We start from the raw sequence: 18,550 nt of genomic DNA on the forward strand, positions 1-18,550 counted from the left end.
AATATTCCTCAATCATATTTTGCTGGTGGAATGTGTAGTTACGTGTTATTATTGTAGCCCAATTTACTTATGTAGTTAGCCCTTCACATACATCTTTAGCCATAATTGACATCAAAATCCTGGTGAGATCTAAAACAGTCTCAGGAAATCTGAAAGTGCAGTATTGAATGGATTAAGTGTTGTGTATTAATATAGAGTACTGCAGTCTCAGTGTAAATGGTGGAGCCCCTCTTGAGTGCTTGACCCTATGACATCACATATACATGTATATGCTTTGTTGTATGTGCGCTGTATCATGGTCTTACGCACTAGACATACACTGTCCTCAGTCTATTTCATTGGTGTAGAGAATCTAAATTGGTGATGTTGAGTTTTGCATGGAGTTGTGTTTTTTAGATTAACAAGACTAACAGAAAATTTTTGCTGATTTTCAGGTGTAACATGTGCTATTCTGCCTAAGAAAAATCAGTCCCAAGTGATATGTATCTACCAGTACTCGGCGTAAAAGTGAACAGGCTAAACTTCATCATATGACAATTACAGAGAATCATGATCCAATCTGTTGTCAACAGTAAAACTCCACCTAATCAGTAACATCTTTTCTTATTAATTCCACACATCCCATTTAAAATATGTGTTTGAGTGTGTACTGTTGACAATTATCATCACAATAAACCATCATATGATCTGTCTATGTATTAGCTTCCATGATTATATCAAACGTTTTTGTTGCTAGTAGACTCATTTTCTTTCATGTTTTTATCTTGTTCAAGGCTGCAAATCCTACAAGTTCAAGTACAAGGGTAAGTTATATAATTATACAAAATCATATTGATACAAAGCATGCTTCCTCTTTTCATCAATTGTAAATTTCTAATGCATGTCAAACTACTTCATGGATGACTTTACAAAATATTCTTTTTGAAGAACTGTGCATAAGAGACATAAAAGAAATACATACCTGTACATTTTGTCTACCACATGCAGATATGGAATAATATCATTTCATGGATGCAAAAGAAATATGACAAAGTCATTATAGAAGCAAACAGGGGTCTTCAAGTTTTCTTCTCTATCAATGTAGGCTGCACGTATATAGAAATCTCCCCCAATATTACTGCCTACTTAGTACACACAGTTAACCACTAGGTATCCTTGGTGTTTACTTCACCACAACAGCAACAAAATGTAACTACACAGTATTCCATTTCCTTTAAATGCTGTTATTGTTGACCCGTGAAACAACTCTAGCCGTTAACCCATAATCAGAAAAAGCATAGTCTGTAGTAGAAAAGACAGAAAAATTAACAACTGTTTGTACAATATGTAAAACTTTTTTTTGGTGATTTTTTTAAAATTGTTATTGTTTTTTGATATGAGATAAGCTTGCATATGCAGGACACAAATATCCACCTAGTGGCATTTTTGGAACCAGCTTGCTGTCAAATTTTGAATGTTGGACACCTTGCTCTGTACATGAATTGTTTTGTTTATGTCAAAATTTGTACTTGATGAGTGCACAGATGTACCAGAAGTTAAATTTGGCAAGTATTAGACAGACATCAACCTCAATTGCCATATTGCTGATCTGGAAAAAACAAAAGCAAACTTAAAGACAAAAACACACAGGGTCATAGCATGCATTCATAACGTAAATGGTTGTAGCTAACAACCGACCAATTTAAAAGGGCATCATTATTTATGCCAGCTTCCTCTCTGCTTGTTCTTCCGTACATTCAGAAACCTGGCAGTACCACAGCAGGGTCGTCAACTCAAGCAAGGTAGGTCAAAGGTCACTGAATATTTCCTTCTCTCTTCCATTTCCTGTCTCCATCTTTGCATACTTCCTCTCATGTATGAAGTGCTCTCCCTTCTTGTCTTTAAAGGGGATGGCTAGTAACTGATCAGTGGGAATGCTGGGAAATGATTGTTCCAATTCTTGTGCAGGATTCATTTAAGAGTGCATTGTATGTATCTATTGTTGTGTGAAAATTATTTGCTTTAGAATGGTCTCATATTCAAGTAATGTGCAGTTTTATGTTTCCAAGTTAGCATGCCTGTACAGTGACAAGGCATTAGACTGCACATTACTTGAATATGAGACTGTTCTGAAGCAAATTATTTTCACACAAAAACAGATATATAGTGTACTCTTAGATGAATCCCACAAGGACTGGACAATCTTCCCCCAGCATTCCCACTGATTCCCACTGATCAGTTACGAGCCATCCCCTTTAAGTCACCACATACTGTCCACTCTGTTAATATTAAATGCAAATTCCTCATACTGATTTCGTTGACTTAATTTGAATGGGGTAGATCTGGAAGTGCACGAACAAAAAGCTGGAGGTTTTATCAGAATTGGACACAATATGAGAAAGTCAAGGACTGTTGGAGTATTTCATGTTTTCACAAATCAGCAATGCCGGTCCCAGCCCCACATATGCACATATGTCGAGGTGATGCTTTCATCATCTCACACCTCTCCCATTGAACTGTGCTCAACTCTTCACTAAATATATTATTTATTTGTTGTCATAAACTTGACAAGAATGAGATGTGTCCTTTGCCCTAAATTGTTGTCATTTTGCTCTACCCAAGCAGGAATAGATCTTGGGGGCAGTTATTAAAGCATGGACAAAAAAAAAAAACATCATTTCAATCTGTGTGTATATGTGTGTGTGTGTGTGTATAGAAAGCAAGGGAAGTGCTGTGTTTTGATGACATTCCTCATCTCTAATTCAAACTAATGATTCTTGCATTAAGTTTTTTTTTGCAACTGATTGATAAATTGACTTTCATTGATATACAATGTAATTAAACACCGATTGTAGTGGATATGATACCTGTCTAGCAAGCAGGAGGTAATGAGTTCCAGTCCAACTCGAATGTTTATGCCCATAATTTTTTTTTATCATGGTTACTACTAAAAGACTTTCAAATTGATGCTGATTTTCGTCAATGAAGAGCAATTTGTCAACCAGTTGGAATTCTCATCTCTCGTTCAATAAACACGTGTGAAACTCTAACAGTTCCATAACTCTCCGACACAAGATCAGATTGTGATGATATTTGGTTGTTCTGTACATTTGATACTTGCTCAATCTATCAAAGAAAACATGATCAGTTCATACAGTTGCACTTCTAGTCAAATCTGCTGGAACCAAAGACTAGGCAAAGGGCTTTGAGTGTCTTTGATTCTGGTCACTATGCAGAACTACTGCTAAGATTCTGCTCAAGACAGATTGCTTGCAAGCAGGTCTGCATTTAGCATGTAAGTCACACATTCACAAGAAAGACAAATAAGTCCAATTTCACAAGAAAGACAGACAAGATCATTCTCTGTAAAAAAATATGAGAAGTTGTTTTGAATTTTTTAATTGATAATTACTTTTTTCCCCCAAGTTTCAATACAACAATTCATTGTACACATTTTAATGGGGGAGCATATTTCACAATTAAATAAGATTGTTATTTTTTTCAATGTGAAAGCAAGAGATTTCTTGGAAGTTGATTGTCAGTGTGCAAAATGTTGTTATATGTGAAAACAGAAATCTGTTTGATAGTATGGAATGTTCGTTATTTGTTCCTTATCCCCTTAATTTCCAACGTGTATGTGTTTCATTGTTTTTGGTGTCTTATGTCTTCTCATTGTACTTTGCAAGCTCACTTTTCTTTCAAAGCAACGATGTAAACGCAAATGTGAATGATTGTTAGAAATGACCCAGATCTTTCCAAGAATTATGGTTCAGATGTTGTGTCAGAATGTTGGGCAACATTGATAGATAAAACAGTCAGGAATTTGGTCAGAGAAGCCGGTACCATTCTAGACAGGAAGTCTTCAAGGGAAAAGGGTCCTTTTACCCTGTAGTTCTTTAAAAGTGCAAGAAAAAAAAAAAGACTACTTTTCATCTTGGATTTAAGGAATAGAGTGAAATGAAAACACATCTAGTAGCAGTTTCATCAGGATTGGATATGAAAGAAGAAGATTGTACCATTGTGTATATGCTTCACATACTTTAATGGATCAATGATGTAAGTTGAAATGTCATTTGTGACAAAGATGAGATTTTGCATATCATCGTCTCACAGGTTTTCTATTGACTCACAAATCTCCTTAGTTGATATTTTCCTTGAAAGTCCCAAAGGAAAACTTGTATCCATCAAACCAAATGTTTGATGTGTTGCAATGATCTTGCAGTGGTGACTTTGTAGGACAGCTGGAGTTGGTTTAATCATCAACCGAGGAAACAATTGTTTTCAGGATACGTTGATTCTGTTCACAAACCAATTTGAGAGTCCGAGTTGTTAACATTTTCACTCCAGCTAATTTGCATTAAATCAGCCGACAATAAAAGAATCAATACCACAATGTCACGAAAGTGTGTGTTTGTATATAATGGCTGCCCTTGATATATTATTTACCATTTAGTTCATCCTATTCTTCCTATCCATTAAGTCAACTTGCACAGTTGCACTTTCAGATTTACACTTTAAGGTTTGACTTAAAGAAAAAAAGAAAAGAAAAGGGCAGAGCAAAATGTGGGTAACATGGAAGGAAATTGAGAGGCATTTTCCAAACACATCTTGCTGTGTATAAACTTTAAAGTGTTTTGTGCTGTGGTGTCTTGCCATTCTGTCTTCATTCAACTCCAAATTTGACTGTGCTTTCTCAACTCTCCTTTCATCTTCTCCAAATTTTGCTCTTTACACACAGAACAAAAAAGTCCAGCGTTTGCTCCATTGAGTAGGAAATGAGGACCAACACTGAACCTCGTGTTCTACAGACTCACAGACAGACAGACACACATACACACAACACATAATTAAAGGAAACCAAAACCCAAATGTAAATGTGGATTGAGTGAAAGCAGCAATATTAGTAGAACACATCAGTGACATTTTTAAGGAAGTCAGACAAGGGATTCAAAAAAATTATGAATTTTTAAAGTTTTGGTGCCATCGTTGCTGGATATGAAGTGATGTCATTTTGGACAACAATATACATTGTAAAGAATATATGAATATATGAAGAGAAGTCCACGAAATTTCATTTACCATGAAAAGTACACATTCCATCAACTTGTTACTGACATAATGTGAAGGATAATATTAGCTCACCTGAGCTATTGCGATCGCTCTTCGTCCGGCGTCCATCGTGCATGGTCCATCGTGCGTAAACTTTTACATTTTCATCTTCTTCTTGAGAGCCCCTTGACCAATTTTCACCAAACTTGGCAGGTAGCATCCCTAGAGGGATAGGATCTCAATTTGTTCAAGTGGGCACCATACCCCACCTGGGGGGCTCCCAGAGGGGCCCAACCCCCCAAAATTAAAGAATCTTAAAAAATCTTCTTCTCTAGAACCAGAAGTGATAGAGCTAAGTTAATACTATGAATTAGTACATTGATGACTGTAGTTTCACATTGTTCATGGCGGAATCAGGGGTGCCCCCCTTGGGACCCAGGGGAGGGGGTGGGGAGGGGTCCTAATGGGGCCCAAATTGTACATTTTCATCTTTTTCTTGAAAATGCCATGATGAATTTTCACCAAAGTTGGCAGGTAGCATCCCTAGGGGGAAAGAATCTCATTCCCATCAAATGGGCACCATGCTCCACCTGGGGGGCCCCAGGGGGCCTAAACTTGGACCGAAATTGTAAATTTTCATCTTTTTCTTGAAAACCTTATCACCAATTTTCACCAATTTTGGCAGGTAGCATCCCTAGAGGGGGATAGAATCTCAATTCCATCAAATGGGCACCATGCCCCACCTGGGGGCTCCAGGGGTCCCCCCCCCCCCCCCCCCCTACTCCTGTAAGGAATCTTTACAGATTTTCTCTAGAACTGGAAGTGATTGAGCTAAGTTAATACAATGAGTCGGTATATTGATGACTGTTGTTTCAAGTTTGTTCATGGGAAAATCAGGGGTGCCCTCCCCCCCCCCCCCCCCCCCCCCACCCATTGGGACCCAAGGAAGTGGGATGGGATTGGGGGGGGGGGGGGGATGTCCAAATGCAGGCCTAAATTTTCATCTTCTTGCTGAAAACAACATAATGGATTTTCACCAGACTTGTCAAGTAGCATTCCCATAGGGATAAGATCTCAAAGTGTTTAAATGGACACCATGCTTTCCTTGGGGGCCCCTGGGGTCCAAACCTCCTAAATTAATGAATATTGAATAATATTTTTCTCTAGTTCTAATAAAATATGATAGGGCTTTAAGTCTTTTTTCCCAAGCTGCATAATCCAACATTCTATAAAGTAGAGTGTACTTGGCAGGTATTTTTACCAATGTGATGGAATATGTAAATGGACACCATGCCCCCGTTCTCAAAGCTACCCCCACCACAAGTTTCCAATGTTCTCAGGTAAGAGTCTGCAAGAATGCATGGAAGGTGAACTTGCGATACTCAGGTGAGCGCGTGACCCCCGGGTCTCTTGTTCTCCTTGCTTTCTGAAGAGGTATTGGAAGTCAAGTGCTCTTTCATAATGCTAGAAAATTGAAAATATGTTAAATTTTCTTTAATTATTTTCTTCACATTATTGTCCATAATGAAGTGTAGTAGTTTCCGCATCCAGCAATGACTTCACCAAAACTTAACTTTTTGAACAGATTGTCCAATTTCCCCTAACTTTCACCGATGTGCCCTGCTAATATTGCTGCTCTCACTAAATCTGTATTTAGGATTGAGCTTTGGTTCCCTTTAACCTGTTGAGGACGGGTCCCGAGTATACTCGGGCAAGCGTCTATGGGAAATGCGTGTTGTAGCAAAATCAAATCCCCAATGGGTTAAAGTTACGACACTTGCACATAGCAGTCCTGCCGTCCAAGATACGAGAGCAGGGGACGTGTTTCCAGGATTAAAGAAGAGCGAGAATAGGCTAGACAAGATGCCAATGAGAACTGTAAGTTTGGTAGAGGTCTTTACACAGCTTATCAGCGCCTGGATTAATTATTGATGGCATCTGTGGTAAGTGCATTGACACTGCAAGAGTTATAAGTAGTTGATGAATATGATAATGGTGTTATTCATGATAAGGCTTTGTAGGTGATATGCTGAAATGACTGAACCATTGTGGGCTGGTCAGTGCCGGTCAGCCTGACCCTCTGGCAGACAGAATGATGAAAGAAATAAGTGAAGAAAGGCAAGAGACAGAGAAGTAGATATATCACAGGATTATATCACAGGATTTTAATTAATTAGTACCAAATCCAATAGGGTCAAGATTTCAAGTCCAGCTATGCTCTGATTGTTTGAGCTGTAAATCATACCACGTATGCTTCCTTTACAGTGTTTCTTTCATTTAATTCACTGTAGAACAAAATGTCCCCTTGATTAGAGCCACAGCTTTTTGCAATTGGTAATGTGTATGTGTATTGTGATGTGTTAGAAATTTGTATCGCTGATGCAATACATACTGTAATCATACAAATATTTCATCAAGGTGAATGACAAAGTCAGCAGAGTTTGAAGGGAGTATTTTCTTGTGGTGGCTGACCTGCTAAGTGTTTACTCTGTTCTAAGTGGATTATCACTGCTTGATGATCGATCAGTCCAGTGTATCAGTATTAGGATCTTCAGCTGAACTATAATTGGGTTGATTGTCTTTTGACTGGTGACAAAGTTCAAGAATCTCCCCATTATTTAAAAGTCTATTTAACCATCAACTTCCCTAGACTACATATTTGTGGTTAGGCGTGCAGAGTATCTTCTAATCATGATTTATGGCTACCCAGCTCAAAACCCACAAAAAGTAGGCCAAAAGTGAAATTCTGCTTTTAGCATATAATTTTTTAAAAGGATAAAGTCTAAGCTTGTTAGAAAAACTTGTTAAAATTGCACCATCCTCACCCATTCAAAAGGAGATTGAAATAAGAAAGAGTTAGGAAGCGCATTTTCAAGAAAACAGGAGAAAAATGGATTTAAAGACAATAGTTACTCAAGCATCATGTTCAGAACTATCAATTGAAGTTTATTCTATTCCCCATTGAAAGCAGCACTGGTAAAAAAAAAAGAAAATAAAGATACACAAATCTGGCACAGAAAAACTGCTAGTATCTTGATTTCTCTTTTGTCCTAAGCTGCCAAATTTTGACAGTAGTAGAGAAAATATTGCTCTCCTAAGCAAGACAAACATACAGGCTGTAAAAGATTTGAGTCAGTCGACCCAATTGACATATTTTGGTCCATTACAGAGAATCCTAATCCGTGACTTTTTGTGGGTTTTAACTTGGGTAGTCAGATTCTTATTATTCACTGAAAATGTTTTATGAGGAAGAGTACAGAATAAAAAAAGATATGATGAAAAAATATAAAATCTCCATAACAACAGCTAAAATGTTTGTACTTTTGAGCCCTTTGTTATTCTTGTTTGTGGCATTTGCAGAATTTTTTCAAAGTGTCTTCATTGATATATTGATTTTTAATTTCTAATCTAGTATCCCTCTTTCTCAAATGTGATTTTTTTTTTATATCTTTCTAATTCTGTACACATTTATCAAGCAAACCAGTTCTGTCTAATCTTCAACCAATGTAAGGTGAGCAGTGTATTTTAGCGGTGCCAATTTGATGATGACAAGATGATAATTCCTGTATCAAATTATTGCCAGAACATTACGGGTTACCAGTAATCTAAAACATCTCTCAAAGTACTGCAGCTTGGAAACACATGTAAGGCTTACTATGTCACCAGTTACATTCAAACAGTGATTCTTAACTTCAAGATTAGCTGGCTTCGAAGATTAGCTGGCTTCGAGGATAAACTCTTGCCCCTTAAAGGGATGTAATACTATATAGTTTCGGTTATAAGGTGAGATAATTCAAGATCATTGGAAACCACTAGACTAGTTAAGAAATTAGAAAGAATACAATTCTAAGAGGAATTTGATATTTATTTGATGAAAATTGGTTTTGAAATTACTCATATATCAAAACGCAAAGTAGAACAAAGTCGTCCTAATAAAAGATGGGACCCACCCTTTATTAGGACATCTTTGTGTTTGGGTATCTCAGGCATTTCAAAAGCAATTTTCATAAAATAAACTTTTAATTCTTTCTAGAATTGTATGATTTTTAATGTGTTACATAAATGGTTTCTAATTATCTCGCAAAAAGTTAAAACCCCAATCCCCATCTCAATCAAAACTATACCATCCCTTTAAGAAGCAAGAGCTTATCTTCAAAGTCAGCAAATCTTGAAGTCATAGATTGTCATCTGAATGTAGCTTTTAATTACTGCAAGGAGAAGCATTTTTATTTCAGTCAACTTCCCAAATCTGTAGAGTATTGACCCTCAAAAAATGAATCTTACTTTATGTAGATGGAGACCAAAGTCCATTTGATGTTGATCTTATAATTCTCTGGCATTGTGCACTTTGTACTTCTCTCTGAGATTCTGTTATGCTGTATGGTTTCTCCATTGTGTGTAAAATGCTCTGAACAAAGCACTGACAACACCATTTGTATAATCATATAAAGGGACTGTACAGTCAGTACTGGTTGAGGTGGGGATTCGTGTTTTGAACAGTCCTAAGTGAGATAATGAGAAACCTCGAATGAAATATGAAAGAGAATGAATGAAAAAAAAAAAATGGTTTTCAAAATACTGTAGAGTTAAAGACAGCAGATACTCAAATAGAAAGGACCTATTTCCATCAGCACCTATTGGAAGTCACCAAAAGTATATTCCACCAGTAATTTCAATTCGATTTCAATTCAATCATAGTTTATTTCCAATCAACAAAGATCATAAACATAATACAAAGTATACATGTCATGAAATGAAATTGTCCAAACATTTACAAAAGATTCTTGTAGTATATGAAATAAATAATACATAACAACATAATGTACTGTAATTACGAGGAACAATGCATGTATACTTCGTGAGCGTTCGGAAAATAACTTCAATCATGGAAAATAGCGATCCACTAAAAAGCAAAGCTTTTTAGTGGAACAGTAGCTGTTCTTTGTTTGCCGATTGGCATAAGGCCTACTTGTTGGAGTGCTTCTTCGCAGATTGGCACATAAATGTGTGTAAACTAATTGTCAATTAATACAGATTACCTATTCCTCCTTAACCTGTTGAGGACGAGTCCCGAGTATACTTTTGCAGGTGTCTATGGGAAATGCGTGTTGTAGCAAAATCAGTCCGTCCTCAACAAGTTAACCCCATTGTGTCACTATAGAATGTGTAGTTGAAGGCATCTATCCATCTGGCAAATTTTTGTTGGTCCTGTGCTTCAAAGAACAGGTTTCTGTGTAGTGAGAGAAATGATGTTTTAATTTACATAGTGCAAAGACTTAAACATTTGGCTGTTAGTAGGCTGGCATGATGTGGATTAAATGCAGATCTCCCTGATGGACCATTAGTCCTGCTCTAAAGTGAAAAGAATCCTCATTTGATTTTTATTTAGAAAAAGTGAGTGGAGATACGAATGGAAGTATTTACTGTAGTCCATTTCATTCACTAGAGACAGTGAAAATGGCAAGAACAAACATAAACCTCTTCAGTATGTGATTCCTGCCTTTCAAGAGATTTCTATGGAAACAATATACGTATGGACCGATTCGGGTTCGTTGAGGGCAGCAGATAATTTGTGGCACTGGGCGCAGCCATTAGCTCATTTTGCGGTGTCCCAGCCTACCCCCCCCCCCCCTCTCCCCCACCCCACGGGCAACATGTTTATCGCGCACTTGTAACAAAGGTTCGCGCACTAAGCAAGCATTCGCGCACTCAGTACGAGACGCCCATTGGCTAAAGCAACCATGCATCAGTTTTTCATTCTGTGAGAGGGGTGGGGGAGAGGGGTGGGGGAGTGGGAGGGGGGGGTCAGATGAGACACCGCAGTAATGTCGCTGCCCATGCCAAAAATACACATAGCGCGTCACAGAATCGGTCAATACATATTTCTTGCTACAAGTACATGTATTGTATCCATTTTGAGTGTATGATTGAACTATTATTGAAATCTGCAGCAATTAAATTTGCAGTTTTCTTTTGTGAATAACAAGTTATTTATTCTATGAATGAAACTATTTGTCAATAAATATTGAAACCAAACATTAAGTGATTACTTGGCAGTTTCTTTATTTCAGTGTTAATGAAGCTCATCATGTGTATGATACAAGACTTACCAATCTTTTTTTGCCTGTATTGTTAGAATCACCATCATTACTCATTATCAGTATCTTGAATACTCTTGTTTTCATAATTATCATCTTGTTAAATATGTTTGCCCTGAAAGATACCAGAGGCATTATTTTTCTATTTATCAATCCTGCCTGTGTGCCAAACCCCAGCCCATTATTGCAATTTCGTAAGAACTGTGCAATGAATTTTCCTGGCACTTGGCCGGAGTACACGTATGTCACTGTAGATAAGGTGTAGATGTACCAATCACCTTTCTTTTTTCTTTCAAAAGATCTCGAGGTTGAAGGTCAGGGATCACTGATTTATTTTTATTTTTTTGCCATAAATTGCACTTTTCAGCGGTGATGTCATCTACAACTGTAGGAAAGACCACAGGCAACACAGTTATTACAGAAAAAAGAAGTAGATGTATATTCATATCTGTATAAAAAAATCATATTCATGAAGGTCAAGATCAAAGGACATGTACAGTCGTAGGTCAATGTACTCTTGCAATAAGAGAAAAAAAGAAATCATAATCTAGATTACTTCACCCGGGAATGTCAATTGATGATGTATTGTACACTGGTGGACAGTGTAGAAATTTACATTTTCATGTATAGCTTGCCAGTGGGAACAGGTGAGAGGTCTTTATAAAAGGGGGCTTCACATTGTTTGAAAACATGATTCTCCAGCTGTAACTTTTGCTATAACTGTCTAGTGGTAGTATCATATGATAGAAAAGATATGAGTGAATGAATGATAACTTCTCTGCAATGACAGGGGCGAGAGGTCAAAGGTTGAGGCAAAAAGTCATCAAATTTAGCAAAAACCTAATTTTGTGGGCATGGATAAACCCTATTTACCAGTTAAAGTCGAATTATATGACTTTGTATATTTTCATTGGTGAGATGGCTGTGAATGAAAACGATGACACTTCTCTTTGCAGAGAGTATTTTGGTTCAATCCTCTTGTCAGTGGACAACTTTAATCAATAAGCTTCATCAAATTGAATACTGTATCAACAAAGGGCCATAGTACTTGAGTAGATTCACTGATTGCATGAGAAGCAGAGGTATCCCAGTTGATTATGCACTTCATTGGAATTTGCTCCAGATGGTTTGTGTAGGTACCTCCGGCAAGGGAGGAGGTCATGTTTTCATTACCATTTGTTTGTTTGTTTGTTTGTCCGTGTGCAAAATAACTCAAAAAGTTGGGGACGGATTTGGATGAAATTTGCAGGAAAGATTGAGAATGACACAGGGAACACATGATTAAATTTTGGTAGTGATCTAAAAAAGCTTTTGTGGATTTTATGCAGGATTTTCGATATTTTGACAGGTACGTGTAGTGTTAATGAACCTGGGAGATCAAGCTGTACACTTATTGAGGTTTTCATACGTGCACTAAAGCGTGTGCTCCAGTATCTGCCATGGCGAGACGCACCAGGCAGCTGAGGGTTGAAGGTTTCTTTATTGGGAATTCTGACGATTGAACGTAATGGGTGGAAATCACTGATAACTATGGAAGAACAGGATCATCAGTGGAATAGCTGCTTGGCGGAGGTCTGTGCTCCCAGAGTGCTTTTGTAATTTTTTATGAGATTATGACCTCCGTAGAATAGTTGGTCACCTGTCCAGAGTAGGCACCTACCATAATAGTGGCCATTTGCCATTTGCCATTAGGAATTAGACTCTGAAGACAACTCAAGATAATGATATGATGGCAAATAGCACCAGTGTGCCACTTTGCTTTCATGTAAGTAGTCATTACTTTTATGAGTCCAGTTGCTTTTCGCGAGGATTGACCAAGCCCCAACACCCCTCAACCCCGGCCCTCAATCCATCATCTAGTGTGCGCTACTAATGCTAATTTGAGTTGTGCTACTTGTATTTTTAAAAAAAAAGTAAACCTTTTTGTATTCATGTACCATTTTATTCTCCTCCCCAGATCTTCTTCGACAGACAGCATTGAAGTCTTGAAATGGGAAATAGGAACCCTCAAGAAAAAGGTCAGTCTGGAAAAACAAGACAGAAATCAAACAAACAAATACCCCCCCCCCCCCCCCCCCCCCCCCCCCCCCCCCGAGTACAAGTATTGAAGTCACATAAATTGACACTTCTGTGACGTAGCATGTGAGCTCACTGCCTTGTGCTTAAACTTTCATGTAGATCTCTCTTTTTTATCATTTATGATGGAATCTTTTGCTTAATATACTAGGCATAATTTAGTATTTGCAGATGAAACAAAAACCCAGCATTAGTGCTTCAAAATAGTTCGAAAATATGACTTAGGGATAGAAACGACCAATTTGAACCAGTATAGTCGATGTTAAATATTGTTAGATATACAAAATGTGAACAATAATTATGATTAAAATATTTCCACACTAAACCATCTACAGTTATGGTTTAATGAGAAAAATAGTGGTATCTCCTTTTATTTTAGGCTTTATTGCAAAAAATTTCTATGGTAGGAGGATTTGTGATACAACTGACCTACACATACATACATGCATCAAAGGTGATATCTTCAACATTTTTAAAATCACTGCTCCCAAAGGTAAGCACGACCTTTAACTCTTCATGTACTATGGTATAAACCCCCTGCGTGCCACATCATTCTGAGACAGCAGTGTAGTCTTGTGTTGAGAAAACATTCTTTTTTCTTCAAATTTATGTAACTTTTATGGATTTTTTAGACCCTTGACATTGATGAGCAAAGTGGTGAAAATGCCAAGCTTTGCTTTGATGTAGATTGTATGACAACCCTCTGATTATTTTCTCTCAAATGACCAGTAGCTACATTTACTATTGTAGAGGCATTATGATTATTTTCTCTCAAATGACCAGTAGCTACATTTACTATTGTAGAGGCATTATGATTATTTTCTCTCAAATGACCAGTAGCTACATTTACTACTGTAGAAGCATTATGATTATTTTCTCTCAAATGACCAGTAGCTACATTTACTATTGTAGAGGCATTATGATTATTTTCTCTCAAATGACCAGTAGCGACATTTACTATTGTAGAGGCATTATGATTATTTTCTCTCAAATGACCAGTAGCTACATTTACTATTGTATGAGTAGCTACATTACTATTGTAGAGGCATTACATAAGCATACAAAACAGTGACAGAACATAAGAATTTACTCGAAAATCGAGAGGGAACGTAGCTGGATATTCAATTACCACATAGAATTCAAGCTATGTGTGACAGGAATGGAACAGTGAGAAACGCTTTCATTGCATTGAGGCATTGCGCGATTTATCGATGGGTTTGGGCGGGTTGTGGGTTTGAGCAGCATATGCGAATTTGGCATGCTGTCGACTGAGTTGAGTTGATAGAGTTGTATAGCATAGTATTAGCAGTGATTGTGTTAACGGGGTTATACTGTATTTACAATTTGAAATTTACTCAGTGCAAAAATGATCATGCAATTACAGAGCAAATGGGGAGTTATCTAGCTCATAATGTCATAGTAATGCCAATTACAGTACCGACAGCAAATTATTTTCCATATACAGTTGTATTTGCGAATGTTTGCGCACTTTTGCGCATCGTAAAGTCGTGAATAATTGCCTTGCCCTAGGTACTATATTTCACTTTGGATATCAAGCAGCAATTATTTCCGAATTTCCCGAATATTTGCAAATATTTGCGAATGTGTGATTCACGAATATTTAGAGATATTCCTGAATGTTCGCATGGAAAATAATTTGCTGTCGATACTGTATGTTTGATTAATCATGATTTTAACATTGATTTTATAGATTTTTAGATTTATACTTTCTTTGTTTTGATCAGAATTTCCTGAAACTTTTACTGTCCTGTTCATGTAATGCTTGTGCTTTTTCTATTAACACAAACCTACTTTGTATTTCAAGTCGAATTTTCTATTTAAGTGTGCAAGGCATATATACCGTAGGTGATTGTGTATTGTAATACGTAATTACAGTCGCCATAGAAACCATACTACTGTCGTAATCATTTGAATGAAGACAGAAGTCCAGATCCCAGTGGTTAAAATTGTTTATCTTGTTCTTCCTGAAAAGATTGCGGACATGCAGGCCCACCACCAGCAGGTTCCAAAGGAGTTCATCACGAGCTACACCGCCCTGCAGGAGCGGCTACAGAAGCTGCAGACGTACCTGAGGGAGGGTGGCCCCAAGGCAAGGCAAGGTCTGTATCTGCCCATTGGCTAGGGCCTTCTTGTGATTCATATGGCCCCCTGTAAACCCCAGATTTTTCCTAGAGAAGGACTTAGTTTTTGTAAAGTGTATACATACAATTATCTGCATGAACATACATTGTAGGGATGTCTGTTACACCTACATGTATGCAAATCATGGTGCTTGTTTGTGTTTATCAATTTTAGAAAATCCCTTTGATGTCACAATGTAATCTGACATGAAAGGAGGAAACGAAAAAATTGCCAGAAGTTTCTTTGTCATTGAATAATTTTAACATCACATAATTCTTTTCATCCATCACAAACACTTACATTCACCCATTTTGACAAATACATGTATGGCACATTCAACTTGACCTTACCAACCTTCATTGTTTTATCATTGATTAATACTAAATGGGGCAGGGGGATGGATATTAAAATGTAATCTTTGTTTGCTTTTGAATCACATGTGTTTGGGTGACAGACTTATTTAGGATTAAGCCAAATCATCTTAACATGATACACTTTGAACATAAAGTGATATCCATACGTTCAATTGTACTTTGTTCGACCAAAGTCTTAATGGTTTACTTCATGTCACTTCTTCAAATATCTTCAACCTAACATGCTGTACTAGCAAACATGGGAAAAAGTCTTTTCTCAAAGATAGCTGTAGCTCAACTGCAAATTCAAGAGTTCGCTTGGTCATGTTTTGCCTTCTTTTATCTCCTTTTCTCCTTTTTATCTCCCAATTCAAGTGTTCCCTTGGTATGTCTTGTTGGGTTTTTTTTAATCTCCTTTGTCTTCATTTTTTTTTTCACAGCGTATGCCTCAAGGCTTGCCACAGTCGCCCCCAACTTCTTGGCGCAGGTTAAAGAGGCCCTTCAAGCCGGGCAAAAGGAGAAAGCTTCAATGTACATGACCAAGAAGAAACTGGTGGAAACAGAGGTACATGTACCATCAGGATAGGATCAGCAGGATATCAGACCTTTATGATTTTTCAAAAACCTTGATTTTAATATCAATACTCTCTAGTCACCCATATCATCATTTTTGATTTGTGTGATTTGATTAGATTTGATTTGACTGAGTTATTCTCTGTATGACATTGCTTTACAATTCTTTAATTTTTTCCTGGCAATATCATCAAAAATTCAATGATAGTATTCCTAACCAAAATGTGTATTGTACTACACAGCATGACTTTTTCCTACAATTTCCTTGACATTGTCTTGGCTCAATAGCTTTCAACTTTTCATGGGGGTAGCATTTTGACAGGTCACATTTTGTTTAAAAAATAAAAAGCAGCTATTGTATGTGACTCTTCTTTATTTGCATCCTGAGCCAGTCAAATAATTGAATATTTGACCTTTACTCATTTTAGAATATTGAATAGTACACATGCTTCTGTTGGAGCCTGGTCCAAAATGAAAGGTATTCATTAAAGGGATGGTACAGTTTTGGTGGAGAACAATTGTGACCGTGCACCTCAAAACGAACATAAAGTCGCACACACTGATTTTGCGTGAGGACTGAAAATAAGTGAAATGGGTCAACCTAGCCGATATTGACCTTTTCATATTTTCTGAAAGAGCAGGTCTTCTTTAACATTATGCTAAAATTTGGTATCATAAAACGGGCGGGAAAGTGTGTTTTTTAGCAGTTTATGTCGAACGTTTTTTGGTAGAATAGTGTGATTAGGTGTGTTTTTAGTGTCCCTTTCTTATTTCTGAAAAACCTTGTACACACTCTTTACTTTCAACTCTAATTACTTTTGAAAGGATATAGCTACTGCTTTGAAAGTTGGCATTGATTATGGACAGAATGTGTTAATGAGGCATGCTTAATTTCAATTTAATCCAATAATCCCTTCATTGTTGTCACTCTGGTGGTTCCTGTTTTTTGTCCCATTCATCTCACAGCAAGCAAGGTTTGGTAAAGATTAAGCGCTTGAATAGACACTGTACTTCTCAGAATTGGTCTTTAAACTTTTTGTGAGATACAAAGAAAACTCTTAATATGCTGTAGTACAAAACATACCATTTTAAGAGGAATTCAAAGTTTATTTGATGAAAATCGGGTTTGGAATGACTGTAACATCTAAAAACAAAGTAAAACAAAGCGATCATAATAAAGTGTGGGTCCCACACCTTATTAGAATCACTCTTTTTTAGATATCTCAGCCATTTCAATACCAATTTTCATCAAATAAGCATTGAATTCCTCATAGAATTACATGCTCTTTCATATTTCATAAGAGGTTTCTCATTATCTTATTATATTATTCAATGTTAGAAACCTGAAATTACGTCTCAACCAAAACTATACGATTCCTTTAACTGCAGCTGAATTTGAGACCCAATCACATCATGGTGTGACAGCATATCAAAACTTTGGATATGCATGCCTCCAAAACATGATACAGTTAATGCTTTTCCAACGTTGTGCACCAATATGTAGAAATTTAATACAAGTTTTGCCTCTTGCTCAGTGTTAGTGTCTCTTTCGTTTCTGTTCACAGATGGCAGCCTTGAATAGAAGGTAAAGGACGGCGGGTACATTGAAGGACAGGAGAAGGCCAGAGAGACATGTACAGCAAACAGAGGGGCTATAATTGTGGGGAAAGCGCAAACCAACATGGCTGCACAAAAGGCTCTTTGTATTCTGCCAAGGTTGAGTGAATGCAGCAGATGAATGGACCTCCTCCCCCCCCCCCCCCCCCACACACACACACAGGGAGAGGAATAGAGATTCAATCATGTGATAGAAGTGTCACAATATTAAAAAAAAAAAACACATGTTGTGCAACATGTGTCTAAATGTAAGCCAAAGTTCAAAGAAGTTTCTGTTTTTGTTTTGTTTTGTTTTTTTCTTATTTCAAAGTGCAGTACATTTCAGCAACCTCTATAACTTTACACAAAATTAGCAGTCAAAATATTGACTGGTTCACAAAATATCATGTGTCAAATTCTAGTCTCAACTTTGTGTAAGTGTAGCAGTAGACCAAAAGAAGAAGAAGAAGAAGAAGAAGAAAAGGAAAGAAATGTGTGTTGTTGCATTTCCTCTACTAGGTACTTGAAGTGTACGACACATTCTTAATTTCTTTATTAATATAGTCCTCTGGATGTCCTCTTGGATGGATGCGAATAGAGTGACGGATGTTGAAGAATATAAATGTAGATGTTACGGATAGATACTGGTGGATATGGTTAGATACAGATTGATAAGGATGGTAT

At 37.1% G+C, this 18,550-nt stretch overlaps 1 protein-coding gene across 1 annotated transcript in view; it reads left to right on the forward strand.

Annotated features, from left to right (window-relative positions):
- Window positions 1-18,058, forward strand: part of LOC139718353 (coiled-coil and C2 domain-containing protein 1-like) — a 38,055-nt gene extending 19,997 nt beyond the window's left edge. Inside the window, exons 21-26 of the mRNA XM_071629829.1 lie at window positions 774-803; window positions 1,741-1,781; window positions 13,084-13,144; window positions 15,196-15,322; window positions 16,138-16,262; window positions 17,836-18,058. Of these exons, the coding sequence (XP_071485930.1) occupies window positions 774-803; window positions 1,741-1,781; window positions 13,084-13,144; window positions 15,196-15,322; window positions 16,138-16,262; window positions 17,836-17,859 (408 nt within the window). The 3' untranslated portion in view covers window positions 17,860-18,058. The remainder of the gene's footprint in view (window positions 1-773; window positions 804-1,740; window positions 1,782-13,083; window positions 13,145-15,195; window positions 15,323-16,137; window positions 16,263-17,835) is intronic.
- The last annotated feature ends 492 nt before the right edge of the window (window positions 18,059-18,550 follow it).

The sequence above is a fragment of the Diadema antillarum genome, unplaced genomic scaffold (genome assembly GCF_040938485.1).
Source record: "Diadema antillarum isolate AM-2024a unplaced genomic scaffold, OU_Dant_1.0 scf00000093, whole genome shotgun sequence".
In the NCBI taxonomy this organism is placed as follows: Eukaryota; Metazoa; Echinodermata; class Echinoidea; order Diadematoida; family Diadematidae; genus Diadema; species Diadema antillarum.